This window comes from Panthera pardus, unplaced genomic scaffold (genome assembly GCF_024362965.1).
Source record: "Panthera pardus isolate Hobbes unplaced genomic scaffold, ASM2436296v1 HiC_scaffold_25, whole genome shotgun sequence".
Taxonomy (NCBI): Eukaryota; Metazoa; Chordata; class Mammalia; order Carnivora; family Felidae; genus Panthera; species Panthera pardus.
The window spans coordinates 22525001-22540935 of record NW_026526821.1 but is presented as its reverse complement, the minus strand read 5'-3'; the positions used below and the strand labels follow the sequence as shown (position 1 = coordinate 22540935).

Below are 15935 nucleotides of genomic sequence, written 5' to 3'. Positions count from 1 at the left end.
TTATTTTTCTACTCTCATCCTTTTAAAAACATTTATTTTCATGTAAATTGTATAATTTACATAATACGTTTTATAATAAATATACACGCTTGGGTTTTTACTGCTGATGTGGGCAACCAAAAGTGGAGATCACTAGTTTATCTTATTCATAAGTGATTTTAACATTCCACTCATTTAATACTATGAAACTTTGTTGACACACAACTCTGTAATTATCAGAATTTCTGAAGTGAGTTACTTGGCTAAAGAGGGACCCCACCTGGACCAGCCCTGGGCCTTTTTGCATGTCACAGCCTATAGAAAAAGGCTCATTAATGCCGTGCTCAGACTCCTAGACACTGACAAAGTTTCCCAATGATCCCCTCTAGAATCTGTTAAATTTATCATCTAGGAGTGGTACTGGTCCTGCTGAAATCTCCAAGGGGCATGCTAAAGAGAGTGCCTTATGCCCTTGAGAATCTGGCTGTTCAAACACAGATACCTCCCTTTCTCTACCCTAAGGGCACACACAAACTCTCAGGATCCTCCAATAGGTAGGAATAAACTACAAAGACATGGGGTTGAAAACTCCTGTAAAAAAGAGGATAGTCTCTCCCTCTCTCTTAAGTTTATTTATTTATTTTGAGAGAGAGCACATATGCACTGGGGGAGGGCAGAGAGAGGAGAGAGAGAATCCCAAGAAGGCTCCATGCCCAGTGTGGAGCCCAGCTCAGGGCTCAGTCTCACAAACAGTGAGATAATGACATGACCTGAGCCAAAATCAAGAGTTGGACACTTAACCAACTGAGCCACGCAGGCACCCGTCTTTTCTCTTTCTTTGTCAAAGAAGGATGATATTCTACTTAGATTAAAGTGGTCTAAGACCTCACATGGGTCAGGAGAGAAATGGAGTTCTCTAAATGTGTTGTTAATCTGCTAGGGAAGATTATGTATTTTAGGTATGAGAAGAATGAATTTGATGAAGTAACTGACAGAAAATGGCAACAAAAAGAATAAAGGAAAGATAAAACTCATATCATCCTAAATAGAGTAGTCAAAAATCTCACTATTAGAAGGTCCTTTTGGGGCACCTGGGTAGCTCAATCAGTTGAGTGTCCTACTCTTGATTTCAGCTCAGGTCATGATCCCAGGGTTGTGGGATCAAGCCCCACATTGGGCTCCACAGCATGAAGCCTGCCTGGGATTCTCTTTCTCTCTCTCTCTCCCTGTCTCTCTCACTCTCTCCCTCTCTGTCTCCCTCCCTCCCTCTTCCCCACCCCCAGCTCCTCACACTCTCTGTCTCTAAAAAAAAAATTTTTTTTAATAAAAAAATTAAAAATGTAAATATCCAAAAAAAAAAAAAAAAGAAAGTCCTTTCATATAACTTGTAGCAAAATTGTTTAATGTGGGAAATACATTTAAAGACCACAAAAAATAATAGCAAAGCTTTGAGCTTATGAATCATTCTAGGAAGAAGCAATGGCACATTTATATTAATGTTAACTGCAGAATTAAAACACAACTTTCAGGGGCGCCTGGGTGGCTCAGTCGGTTTAAGCATCTGACTTTGGCTCAGGTCATGATCTCACAGTCCGTGAGTTCGAGCCCCGTGTCAGGCTCTGTGCTGACATATCGGAACCCGGAGCCTGCTTCAGATTCTGTGTCTCCCTCTCTCTGACTCTCCCCCGTTCATGCTCTGTCTTTCTCTGTCTCAAGAATAAGTAAACATTAAAAAAATTTTTTAAACACAACTTTCATATTTCTTTCCATTATTAGATTTTTTAATTCCAAAAAGAGATAACTTGTTATGGTTTGATGTTAACAACTTTGGTTCTTTGTACAGCATACCGAGATCATGACAAAGGCCAGCAATCTGAACACAGAGCACATCCCGTTCACTTATCTGCAACTCTGGTTGTTTTTCACGCAGTGCACGAACAAGACATCCCGCTAGATACCCTACGCTGCAGAGTAAGCGAAACAAAACAACATAAAGTCACTCTTCCATTTGAAAGATGATACTTCTGGAACTCAAGAATTCTAATATGTTTCTCAAATGTTTTAATATATTTCTACAACAAGTTAACAGAATAGTCGGTTTGAGAACTAGGCAGAAACACAAATAGAATCCTCAAAGCAGGACCTATTGGCTCACAATCAGTTAATTATTAGGAAAAAGGCAAAATCAAAACCACAATGAAATACCCCCTCACACTCATTAGAAAAGCTATAAAACAAAACAAAACACAAACAACCCCCCCCCCACACATACACAAAACAAAAAACCAAAAAACAAATGTTGAGCAGGATGTGGAAAAATTGGAACCTCGTGCACTGCTGTTGGGAATGTATAATGGTGCAACTGCTGTGAGCAATATGGTGGTCCCTCAAAAAATTGAAACTAGAATTACCATATGATCCAGCAGTCCCACTCGTGGTATATAACCAAAAACACTGAAAGCAGTGTCTCAAAGAGGTATAAGCACACCCCTGTTCCTAGCAGCACTCAGTCACTCTGCACCAGAACTCTGTCTGGCTCTCCCTGCTCCTGTTCTGGGCAAGCTCGAGTCTAAGTGGATGATGTGATCATTGAGGATTTGTCAGGCTACATGGAATACTACTTATATATTCCCAAGAAAATGTCCCACATGGCAGAAATGATGTACACCTGAAAGCAAGAAGGTAATTAATATGATTTAAACCAATAAAGGGCTGTCAAAGAGATTTAGTTAATGGCAGACCTTGTGGCCACATCGTGTGAGAAGACGTCTCCTTATGCTCACTGTGCTTGCAATAAAAACTTTTTTCAAGCGCGCCTGAGTGGCTCAGTTGATTAAGCGTCCGACTTTGGCTCAGGTCATGGTCTCGCAGTTCATGGGGCACCTGGGTGGCTCAGTTGGTTAAGCGTCCTACTTCAGCTTAGGTCATGATCTCATGGTTCATGAGTTTGAGCCCCACATCAGGCTCTGTGCTGAGGGCTTGGAGCCTGGAGCCTGCTTCAGATTCTGTGTCTCCCTCTCTCTCTGCTCCACCCCCACTCACATTCTGTCTGTCTCTCAAAAATAAAATAAACATTAAAAAAAAACTTTTCTCAAAAAAAAAAAGTCAAAGAGGTAGAAGCAACCCAATGTCCTCTCACAAATGAAGGGATAAACAAAATGTGGTATAAACATACAAAAGAATATTATTTAGTCTTAAAAAAGAAGGAAATTCTCACACATGCTCTAACATAGATGAACTTTGAGAAAATTATGCTAAGTGAATTAAGCCAGTCACAAATAGATAACTACTGTATGAGGCACCTAGAGTAGTCAGATTCATAGAAACAGAAAGCAGAATGGTGATGGCCAGGGGCTAGAGGGAGAAGAGAATGAGGAATTGTTATTTAATGGAGAAGAGTTTCAGTTTTGCAAGATGAAAAAGTTCTGGAGTTTGGTTGCACAATAATATGGATATATTTAACACTATTGAAGTACACTTAAAAATGGTTAAGATGGTAAGTTTTATATCCTGTGTATTTTACCACAATTTTTTTTTTTCAAAAAAGCAGGACTTCTGGTTTTGTTACATAGATTGAAGATAAAGTGCCCAACAAATGTTAAATGCACTTTTAGCACTTCCCTCAGAAAGTAATTCCTGAGTGAATACAGTATCTTTCTTTCTCTGCTTAAACCCTAGCTCCACAAAGCTGGGACAACTGCTACCTTGGTCTGGTAGGGCCTAGTAAGTTTTCAATAAATATTTGCTGATGAATGAATAAACATCTGAATAGACACTTGTCTTCTGGCTAATTAAAAACACTTCAAAAACAAAACACACACACTTCAAAACAAACAAACAAACAAACGTAAAACAGTGTGAGTAGTCCATGAAACCTAGAAAATTGTCTAGTTTTTTCCACCCCAGCCCATGTTCTCCTGGTTCTAGATTCTATAATGGAAAAGCAGACCAAATTCTCAACTAGTTGTTTGTAACAGAGGTGCCACCTTTTCTACGCTTGTGAATGCTCTTCTGATTTACACATTTCCTGCTAGGTTAAGAATATTATCTGGTTTCGGGGCGCCTGGGTGGCTCAATCGGTTAAGCGTCCGACTTCGGCTCAGGTCATGATCTCACGGTGTGTGAGTTTGAGCCCCCGCGTCGGGCTCTGTGCTGACAGCTCGGAGCCTGGAGCCTGTTTCAGATTCTGTGTCTCCCTCTCTCTCTGACCCTCCCCTGTTCATGCTCTCTCTCTCTCTCAAAAATAAATAAATGTTAAAAAAAAAAATTTTTAAATAATGTTATCTGGTTTCAAAGGACAATTCTTTATAGGACTAAACAGGAAAATTAAATAATAAAATTTACAACATTAGTTATATCAGTAACCAACCCATGTTTAAACAAATATGTCATCGAAATGGCCTGTCAATAGACACTTTCATTATCTTTCCAGTGAGGATCTGAATTGGTTTATAAGAGTACATAAAATAGGGGCGCCTGGGTGGCTCAGTTGGTTAAGCGTCTGACTTTGGCTCAGGTCATCATCTTGAGGTTTGTGAGTCCAAGTCCTGCATTGGGCTTTGTGCTGACAGCTCAGAGCCTAGAGCCTGCTTTGGATTCTGTCTCTCTCTGCTCTTCCCTCACTCATGCTCTGTCTCTCTCTCTCTCTCTCTCTCTCAAAAATAAACAAGCATTAAAAAAAATTTTTTTAAATACATAAAATATAGCAAGGTAAATCAAAGCCTCAATTTTCTCAACAAAATATGGATATTATTACCATTTTGTAAAACTATTCTCTAAACGATAAGATCATTATTTCATAAGATAAGGAAAGTACTTACATAACTGTAAATTCCCCATCAACTGCCTTCTTACCCTAGACTGTGCTCAAATCGGTTGTGCGAAGCGCCTGGAAAAATATAGTAACTGCCACCCAACTGTTTAATATATCGAAGCCGCTGAAATTGAGGTGTGTCGATGATTCGGATGAGGAGAGGGTGGAGTTCAATGTGGCCATGGATAGGATCATTAATTACCTAGAAAATGTTTAAATTAATATCAATAACAATATATAATTCCATCTAAAATTTTTGTGCAGCCGTTCCTATCTACAGTGCACAATTAAAGCTATTCAATCGTTCTCAAGTAAGAATACTTCTACAGGAAATAACAAGATATTAATATCATTACCTTATTTAGGTATCACTACCAGACAGATCAAGTATATTGGATCTGGGTATATTTTACTTCTTCTTAATGGATTCTAATATAGAAAAATAAGGAATTCAATTTTTTTATTGTGTATATGATTTGATTAGTCTTTAATAAGTTAGTCTTGTATTCAAGTTAAACGTACTCATTTAACACACTCATTCAGATCATATAAGCCTTATTGCTATAGACAATGTGTCTGTTTTTTTCCTAAATGTATCTATATGGTACCCATTAGGAAGAGAGGGAGTGAGGAAGAAAGAAAGGGAAGCTTCCTACCATATAGATAAGAAATCTTGGGCAGGAATATGAAATTCTGTACTACTCAATGTCACTCAGAAATACCTATACTTAGTGAAGATAAATTTTACAATTATTTATTACTCTAAGCTTAAACAGGGTTAAATACAGGTGAAGATTTAATGTCCCTCAATGTTTCTTAAAATAAAGATACATCTTAACTATCCATAACCGCCTTTTAAAGAGAAAGACAATAAAAAAGGAGTGGCCCTTGTGTGGCTCATTTGGCTAAGTGTCCGACTCTTGATCTCGGCTTAGGTCATGCAGTTTGTGACTTTTGAGCTGATGGCATAGAGCCTGTTTGGGATTCTGCCCCTTCCCCGCTTGTGTTTTCTCTCTCTCTCTCTCTCTCTCTCACTCACTCAAAATAAATAATAAAAAAATTTTTAAAAAGAAAAGAAAAAAGGAACTTAATAAATGATCTGATGAATGATTTTCAAACTGCTTCAAATTTTTCCATGAAGTTCCTTAAAAATGTATGGTTTTCTGGGAGGTGAAGGGCCTTGTCTACTGCCATATTCTCAGAACTCATCACACAGCGTAATGCCTGGCACACAGTAGGAACTCAAATATGTTTTAAATGGTTACTGTTGAACTGCCATTGCAAAGATACAAATTTTTTTTTTAAATTTTTTTTTTCAACGTTTTTTATTTATTTTTGGGACAGAGAGAGACAGAGCATGAACGGGGGAGGGGCAGAGAGAGAGGGAGACACAGAATCGGAAACAGGCTCCAGGCTCCGAGCCATCAGCCCAGAGCCTGACGCGGGGCTCGAACTCACGGACCGCGAGATCGTGACCTGGCTGAAGTCGGACGCTTAACCGACTGCGCCACCCAGGCGCCCCAATACAAATATTTTTTAAAGGTTTATTTATTTTTTTGAGAGAGAGCATGAATGGGAGGAGGGGCGGAGAGAGGGGGGGGGGGACAGAGGATCCAAAGCGGGCTCTGTGCTGACAGCAGTGAGCCCAATGAGGGGCTCAAACCCAGGAACTGTGAGATCATGAGTTGAGCCGAAGTTGGAGGCTCAATGGACTAAGCCACCTAGGTGCCCCAAGATATATATGTTAAGATTCTTATAGTTAAAGTGTACCATGCCCATATATAGATATATACAAAATATGAATTACAAAAGCTCTATGCTGTAAAGAAGCTTAAAGGGGTCATCTGGTCCAACATTTGAACATGCTAGTGATAAGGAAGTCATTTCCTTTAAAAACAGCCCAATTCAGGGGCGCCTAAGTGGCTCAGTCGGTTGAGCGTCTGACTTCGGCTCAGGTCATGATCTCATGGTTCGTGAGTTCGAGCCCGCGTCAGCCTCTGTGCTGACAGCTCAGAGCCTGGAGCCTGCTTCAGATTCTGTGTCTCCCTTTCTCTCTGACCCTCCCCCACTTGCGCTCTCTGTCTCTCAAAAATGAATAAATATTAAAAAATTTTAAAAAAATAGCTCAATTCAAGTTGTGCATCAACAGCCTGAGTCAAGTAATGACTAGAATTTATACCTTTGTTAAGCAATATGTAATGTATATTAACAAAGATTAGATTTATGACTGGTGAGTATTAATTTTTTTCACCTGCTCTATAAAGTCACTTTATCACTATCATAAACTATATTGGGTGTCTGGGTGGCTCAGTTGGTTAAGCGTCCAACTCGATTTCAGCTCAGGTCTGCTTGGGATTCCCTCTTTCCCCCTCTCTCTGCTCCTCCCCCTCACTCACTCTTGCACACTTGTGTATATATACTCTCTCTCTCAAAATAAACATTAAAAAATATATAAAATCATTAAAGCTATCAATTTCATGACTATACAGTGACTCACTGACCAAAAAGTACTTAGGAACTTCAAAATCTATTTGCAACAAATGTAATTTATAATTTATAAATATGGTTAGGCAGTTTTCTGTTTTTGATGAAACGTAGAAAGAATAAAAGTGAGCAAATGACACTGATTGTCTTTCTTTTTAACTTTTAACCTTTATTTATTTATTTTTTTTTTCAACTTTTTTTTTTTTTTTTTTTTTTTTTGGGACAGAGAGAGACAGAGCATGAACGGGGGAGGGGCAGAGAGAGAGGGAGACACAGAATCGGAAACAGGCTCCAGGCTCCGAGCCATCAGCCCAGAGCCTGACGCGGGGCTCGAACTCACGGACCGCGAGATCGTGACCTGGCTGAAGTCGGACGCTTAACCGACTGCGCCAACCAGGCGCCCCTAACCTTTACTTTAAAGAGAGAGGGAGATGTGAGTGGGGGAGAGAGGCAGAGGGAGACTGAGAATCTGACGCAGGCTTCACACTCAGCCCGACACAGGACTTGATCCCATGACCCTGGGACCATGGCCTGAGCCAAAATCAAGAGACGCTCAACTAACTAAGCCACCCAGGAGCCCCGAAACTGGTGTCTTGAACATTACTTCAAAATTATTTTTGCTGCAGGGGTGTCTGGGTGGCTCAGTCGGTTGAACGTCTGACTTCGGCTGAGGTCACGATCTCGCGGTTTGTGGGTTGGAGCCCCGCGTCGGGCTCTGTGCTGACATCTCAGAGCCTGGAGCCTGCTTTGAATTCTGTGTCTCCTTCTCTCTCTGCCCCTCCCCAACTTGTGCTCCATCTCTCTTTGTCTCTCAAAAATAAATAAATGTAAAAAAACAATTAAAAAAATTTTTTTGTTACAAATTTTGTTGCACTGTGAAAATGTGGTAACAGAGATCATCTGAGATGATCTCACCTAATAAAGAAAACTTATCTATGTCCTATCTGAAGAGAATACTCTGTGCTGCCCTTCTCATGAAGGAATGAAGGACAAAATAGATTGCAGGCAATTTTCTTCCAACTGCAGGACAAAATTGTTAAATATAATCTTTAATAAGTGATCACCCTATTTAATTTGTCATGAAAAGAATGAGGTATTTTAATATTAGGTAACTTTTTCAGAAAGGGCTAAAATTTGATTAATTCAAATAAAATACTTGCTATAAGAACCACTACTTGGCCTATAAAAGAAAACTATTGTAGGACTGAACCAAACACATTTATTAAATATTTCAAACATGGGGAGCTTGGCTGGCTCAGTCAGGGGAGTGTGTGGCTCTTGAACTCAGGGTTCTGAATTTGAGGCCCATGTTGGGTGTAGAGATTACTTAAAAATAAAATCTTAAATTTTTTTTTTCCAACATGATTTTCAATGGGAAATAAGCAGACTAACTGGCAAGAGTAAAATTGAAATATGTATTCTCATAGAGATCTGAGATAACTCAAATACTGTACAAAATATACCAAACACAGCTAATGAAAAATGTACATGATGATCATTGCAAAAGGGTGCAAAAGGGGATTTAGATACCCTACACCTTCTTCCAGGTCTGAAACTAAGTTTTCTTAACCTACAGAAGTCAAAAGGGTGAACAATAAGATAAAATTTCTGTCACCAGTCAATCAAGAAACATTAATTATGATACCAGAGAGTCTGTGAAAAATGCACATTCACAGGCCTACTGTAAATTCCCACAATCGGAATTTCTGAGATGGAGGGTGGGCAGTTGACCACTTGTTAAAATGATTCTTGGGACACTAATTCCAAAAAACAGGGCCTTGAATGTCCGGAAGGGGCCGGGAGATGAAAAATAAGAACTACTGAGGGGCACCTGGGTGGCTCAGTCAGTTGAGCACCTGACTTTGGCTCAGGTCATGATCTCACAGTTTGTGGGTTCAGGCCCTGTGTCAGGCTCTGTGCTGACAGCTCAGAGCCTGGAGCCTGCTTCAGGTTCTGTGTCTCCGTCTCTCTCTGCTCCTCCCCCACTCGTGCTCTGTCTTTCTCTCTCTCTCTCTCTCAAAAATAAATAAATGTTAAATTTTTTTTTTTTTTTTTAATAAGAACTATTGATAGATGAAACTCTAGGAATGTATCCACCCTGTGGACTAATATTTGACACAAAAGTTTACCGGAGCTGACAAGAAAATTCAGTACAACTTTAAAAGTTATTCTCTGACTAAGGGGAAAGCAGAGCTATGTGTGTCGATGTGGAGGATGCTCAAAAGTATAATAATAATAATAATAATAATAATAATAATAATAATTTTTAAAAAGCGATGCAAAATGAAAGTTTAAAAGGTTACTTACTGTTTATAATTTTTATAAAGCTTAAAAAACATGTAGAACAACACTATACATTGTTTATAGCTATAGATATACATGTAGTGAAAGTAAAAAACATTTGTGAAAATGAATAAACCCAATTCAAGATGGCACTTATTTTGGGGGAAGAATGGATGGAAACAGAATCTACAATGGGTACAAAAAAGACTATATTGGGGCGCCTGGGTGGCTCAGTCGGTTGAGCGGCCGACTTCGGCTCAGGTCATGATCTCGCGGTCCGTGAGTTCAAGCCCCGCGTCAGGCTCTGTGCTGACAGCTCAGAGCCTGGAGCCTGTTTCAGATTCTGTGTCTCCCTCTCTCTGACCCTCCCCCGTTCATGCTCTGTCTCTCTCTGTCTCAAAAATAAATAAAACATTAAAAAAAATTTTTTTTAAATAAAAAAAAAGACTATTGTTTCTAACATTTTGTTCTGAAAACAACAGATCTGAAGCAAAATTAGGTAAAATATTAAGATTTAACAAGCTAGGTAGTTGCCTACTTACACTTTTCTGTATGTTTAATATATTTTAGTTTTTCTTTTGGTTTAAATATTTTGTGCTTATTTGAGAAAATGCAGTTTAGAAATATAAAAATCAATTACAATTCTATTACTGAGAAGCAGATTTCCTCCCATTCTTTTTTTTTTTTTAATGTTTTTTCTTTCTTATTTAGTTATTTATTTTTAAAGTAGGCTTCACGCCCAACATGATCAAGACCTGAGCTTAAATCAAGAGTTGGACGCTCACAGGGGTGCCTGGGTGGCTCTGCTGGTTAAGTGTCTGACTTCGGCTCAGGTCATGATCTCACAGTTCGTGGGTTCAAGCCCTGTGCCGGGCTCTGTGTTGACAGTTCAGAGCCTGGAACCTATTTCAGATTCTGTGTCTCCCTCTGTCTCTGTCCCTCCCCTGCTCTCTCTCTCTCTCTCTCTCTCTCTCAAAAATAAATAAACATTAAAAAACAAATAAAAAAAAAGAGGTGGACCCTTACATAATAGGGGCATCTAGGTGTCTCAGTCAGTTCAGCATCCAACTCTTGATCTCAGCTCAGGTTTTTTGTTTTTGTTTTTTTTTTTAAGTTTATTTATTTATTTTGAGAGAGAGCAAGGAGGAGGAGGGGCAGAGAGAGGGTGGGACAGAATCCCAGGCGGGCTCTGTGCAGACAGCGCAGAGCCCTATAGGGCTCAAAGTCATGAACAATGAGATCATGACCTGAGCTGAGATCAAGAGTCGGACACTAAACTGACAGAGCCACCCAGGCACCCTGTCTTTATTTTTTTAAGTTTATTTATTTATTTTGAGAAAGAGAAAGAGAGAGAGAGAGAGAGAGAGAGAGAGAGAGAGGGAGAGAGTGAGTAACATGGGCACATGTGCTAACAGGGGAGGGGTACAGAGAGAGGGAGAGAATCCCAAGCAGACTCTGTCCTGTGAGCTCAGAGCCCAGAACCCGATTTAAAGCTTGATCTCACTAAGCGTGAGATCAGGACCTGAGCTGAAATCAAGTCAGACACTTGACTGACTGAGCCACCCAGGTGCCCACAGCTCAGGTCTTGATCACAGGGTCGTGAGTTTAAGCCCTGTGCTGGGCTCTGTGCTGGGCATAAAGCCTATTTAAAAAGAATAAAATAGGGAGCGCCTGGATGGCTCAGTTGGTTGAGCGTCCAACTTCGGCTCAGGTCATGATTTCACTGTTCGTGAGTTTGAGCCCCACATCAGGCTCTGTGCTGACAGCTCAGAGCCTGCAGCCTGCTTTGGATTCTGTGTCTCCCTCTCTCTCTGCTCCTCCCCTGCTTGCACTCTGTCTCTCTCTCTCTCTCTCAAAAATAAACATTAGAAAAAAAAATTTTTTTTAAAGAATAAAATAAAAAGTCAAAAAAACATAATAAACTCAGATTCTTCTTACCTTCATTGCATCAACATGAATTTCCTTCAGTTGCTGGATATAATTATGCAGCTTCTTTCTGTCACCCAAGGTACTAAAATTACAACAGGATAAGCAAATCCGTCACTATTTGCTTAATAATAATCCCTGGAGTATATAATAGCATATAATCAACTCTAAATTATCTACACTAATAGAACAAGAAGTCAGATTAAAAGGAACAATTAATAATTCAAACATACACCCCCTCTAAAATTCTCCCCCGAGGCTTCTGCCCTTGATTCTCCTCTCTTGGAAACTCAGACTTCAACATCTCCTACGTCTCTACTGAACGCTCAATTTATACTTCAGACTTATTTTAACCTAAACGAAGTTGCCATCTTCTCTCACAACCCTGAATCTGCATGGTTCAAGGTAGTACACTGAATTATAGCATAGAGATAATGAAAAAGGACTTTGAAATCAGAACTGGTTCACATCTGCACACGGAATCTGTGTGACCTTGGGGGCAGGGAGAATCACTCAACCTTTTTTAGTATACTAATGTTCTCATCCATAGCACAGGGAAAATATTATCTACCTTACAGAGCTGGAGAGGGATTAAATAATGTATTCAGCACTGCAGTTAATGATAAAGACCCAGTTCCCTCCCTCAAGAACTAGAGAAATTTAACTATGATTACCGGTGTCACAGAAATCATCACTGATTATCAATTCAGTATTTACCCTATCAGAAGTATTTTAACTATAAGAATTTAGGAGTCTATTAGTGTGAACAAGTGATAAACTTTGTTCACATGATAAGTCCATTTAGTCCATTTAGGAGTCTATTAGTGTGAACAAGTGAACTTTGTTCACATGATAAAGACTTTTAAATTTATTATGGTAATGAGTTACAAAGGTCCAAGTCTGACTTATGAACATTGGATATGACTTAGGTACAAATCCAACATATATGAAGGCAATAGCTTTACTTATACCCATCTTCTTTTGTCAGTAATCCCTTATAATGCTTCAGTTTGAGAAATAAATTTAATAGGATTTAATGTAAACAGCTCAAAATCCTGTAATTGGTTATCCGGCTTCATTTACCTAATTGGTCCAAGCAAATTAGCCTGACACTTGGCTAATTATCAACAGAAGCAGCATGTAAAGGGGCAGAATTTACTGACCTAACAGCTAATTAGATTGAAAAATAAATCTTTTGCTAAAAGTTCTAGATACACTTAGAGTCAGAACCACTACAATTGGCCTCTATATCATATTAAATCGTACTACAATCTAAGAATCACTTTCTTGGGATATATAGAGGCATTATTACAGCTGATAAATCATAAAGCAGCATACATTGTGTTTTCCTATTTTCCTACCATCCTCATTAGTTTGATATAACAAGCAGAGGGAAAGGCCAAGCTTGGAGAAGTACTTACAGGTCAGCGATAACGGAGTCAGGTTAAGTATCATTGCACAGTTGAGCACAACCAAGAGTTAGAGCATAAAATACCAAACCTAAACCAATCTCATTGCTTAGTATTTACTTGAACTGATACTCGGTATTCATTACTTAATAAAACCCAAAAAGAAATATTCACAAAGAAATTGCTGATTAAAGTCTATAAAATTAGGGGCACCTAGGTGGCTCCGTTGGTTGAGTGTCTGGCTCTTGATTTTGGCTCAGATCATGATCTCACAGTTCATGGGACTAAGCCCCATGGTAGGCTCCAGCCTGTGGTGGGCTCTGTGAGCACAGCACAGAGCCTGCTTGGGATTCCCTCTCTCCTTTTTCTCGTCCCCTCCCCCCAGCCCCCCCACCTACTCACATGCTCTCTGTCTCTCTCAAAATAAATAAATAAACATTAAAAAAAGATAAAATCTACGAAAATAGACACCCAAAACCTAGAGGTTTTTTGGTTTAACAAAGGTTAAAAAAAAAATACAGTATCTTAAACAAAAATTTAAAGTATTCAATGGGCCAGGGCGCCTGGGTGGCTCAGTCGGTTAAACGATCAACTTTGCCTGAGGTCATGAAGTCCTGATTCCTGAGTTCAAGCCCCACGTTGGGCTCTCACTGTCAGCGTGGAGCCTACTTCAGGTCCTCTGTTTCCCTCTCTCTACCCCTCGCCTGCTCGCTCACACACACACACACACACACACACACGCACATTCTCTCTCTCTCTCTCTCTCAAAAATAAACATTAAAACAACAACAACACGGGGGACTGGGTGGTTCAGTTGGTTAAGCATCTGACTTCGGCTCAGGTCATGATCTCACAGTTTGTGGGTTTGAGTCCTGCACCAGGCTCTGGGCTGACAGCTCAGAGCCTGAAGCCTGCTTTGGATTCTGTGTCTCCCTCTCTCTATGCCCCTCCCTGCTCATGCTCTCTTTCTCGAAAATAAACAAACATTTAAAAAAAATTTTTTTAAAACAACAACACTATTTCAAGTATCCATGGGCCATAGTTAGACTATAAGATTTCATATGTATATTTCATCATTTCCTGAATCTAAAATGTCTTACAACTGACATATACAGTTAATGTACCAATGTTTCTTATTTCTTAGAAAAACCTTTTATTATTTTTTTTAATGTTTATTTATTTTTGAGAGAGAGAGAGAGCGAGCGAGCACGAGCAGGGGAGAAGAGGGAGGGGGACAGAGGATCTGAAGTGGGCTCCACATTGACAGCTCATGACCTGGGTCAAAGTCAGATGCTTAACCAACTAAGCCACCCAGGTGCCCCTAGAAAAACCTTTTAAATTGGGGCTCCTGGATGGCTCAGTTGGTTGAGTGCTGACTTCTGCTCAAGTCATGATCTTGCAGTTCATTAGTTCAGGCCCCGTATTGTGCTCTGTGATGACAGCTCGGAGCCTGGAGCCTGCTTCGGATTCTGTGTCTCCCTCTCTCTCGGCCCTCCCCTGCTCTCATTCTGTGTCTCTCTCTGTCAAAAATTAAAACAAAACAAACCAAAAAGAAAACACCTTTTCAATCAACAGTTGATCATAAACTTGAGAAAATTTCAGTACTTTTCTAAACTGGACTTCCTCTTAGAAAGCAGAATCTAAGACAAGACCTTATGTACAGGTAATTTATTTTTAAGATGTGAATCCTAGGAAAGGTAAAACAGGAAAGGATGGAAAAACAGTACTAGGTTATATTAATAAATTGGCTGAACTACTACCACTGTGAACAACTTTGCCTAATCTCACTGGGATCTTCAAAGGCAGCTCTAGCCAGCAGAATTTTGCTAAGATAGAAATGTTCTGTGTCTTCCCTGTCCAACATGGTAGCCACTAGCCATAAGTAGCTATTGAGCACTTGAAATATGGCTAGGTAAGGAACTGAAACTTTAATTTTAATTAATTTAAACATGTAACTAGCAGCTGCTGTATAGGAACACACAGCCCTGAAAAGTCCTGCAGAATATACCTCAGAGTTATACGGTGGGCACAACCAGATAATGTTCATTTGAAATTCTATTTTGTTCACTCATGTCTCCAAAGTTCCTAGAAGAATTCCTAACATGTAGTGGGCCCTCCATAAATATTTGTTGAATAAATCAGTAGTATTTGAGTCCACGAAATATATGGTTCTCTTTAAAAGCAAGACTATTATGGGGCGCCTGGGTGGCTCCGTCGGTTGAGCGGCCGACTTTGGCTCAGGTCATGATCTTGCGGTCTGTGAGTTCAAGCCCCGCGTCGGGCTCTGTGCTGACAGCTCGGAGCCTGGAGCCTGTTTTGGATTCTGTGTCTCCCTCTCTCTCTGACCCTCCCCCGTTCATGCTCTGTCTCGCCCTGTCTCAAAAATAAATAAAACGTTAAAAAAAAAATTAAAAAAAAAATAAATAAAAGCAAGACTATTAGAATAAATGCAATTCAATTAAAATAGTAAGCAACTAGGGGTGCCTGGGTGGCTCAGTCAGTTGAGCATCCGACTTCGGCTCAGATCACGATCTCGCGGTCCGTGAGCTCAAGCCCCGCGTTGGGCTCTGTGCTGACAGCTCAGAGCCTGGAGCCTGCTTCAGATTCTGTGTCTCCCTCTCTCTCTGACCCTCCCCCGTTCATGCTCTGTCTCTCTCTGTCTCAAAAATAAATAAAAAAAAAACATTAAAAAAAATTTTTAAATAGTAAGCAACTCAATATACCTAAGAAATAAATAGTAAGAGGGATGTTGAGGGGACTGAAACGTGATTATGAAAGAGACTCCTGATGATTCTGATCCAAAGGACATTTATTAAAATTCAAGTAAATATCCTAAGGTGATCTTTTCTTACAATCTGCTTCTATTATCAACTACTAAACAACAGTGTATGAAGTAAGTGTATGAAGTAATTGTTTGGATTCTTTGGTTACAGTTGCCACAAACAACACTTAGCCAAGTGGGACTCCAGAAGAAAAAATACCTTATTTTACCACTGTTGCCAATTCTCAAAAAAAAAAAAAAAAAAAAAAAGTCTCCATTT

The 15935-nt window shown here is 39.7% G+C and overlaps 2 protein-coding genes across 5 annotated transcripts in view; one reads left to right on the top strand and one right to left on the bottom strand.

Moving 5' to 3' along the window:
- The window catches only part of MANBAL (mannosidase beta like), a 296121-nt gene that overhangs the window by 1296 nt on the left and 278890 nt on the right, over positions 1 to 15935 (top strand). The gene's annotated exons all lie outside the window — the stretch shown is intronic.
- Positions 1 to 15935, bottom strand: part of SAMHD1 (SAM and HD domain containing deoxynucleoside triphosphate triphosphohydrolase 1) — a 61135-nt gene that overhangs the window by 34581 nt on the left and 10619 nt on the right. For 3 of the 4 annotated variants that reach the window (XR_008417731.1, XR_002082486.2, XM_019458555.2), the window contains exons 3-5: positions 11498 to 11570; positions 4834 to 4994; positions 1828 to 1943 (exon numbers count right to left, since the gene is read on the bottom strand). Coding sequence is in view for 2 of the 4 variants with exons in the window: in XM_019458555.2 (XP_019314100.1) it covers positions 1828 to 1943; positions 4834 to 4994; positions 11498 to 11570 (350 nt within the window). In the remaining 2 variants the exon portion in view is untranslated. Of the gene's footprint in view, positions 1 to 1827; positions 1944 to 4833; positions 4995 to 11497; positions 11571 to 11718; positions 11880 to 15935 lie in introns of those variants that run through there. The other variant, XM_019458558.2, reaches the window with a different exon arrangement.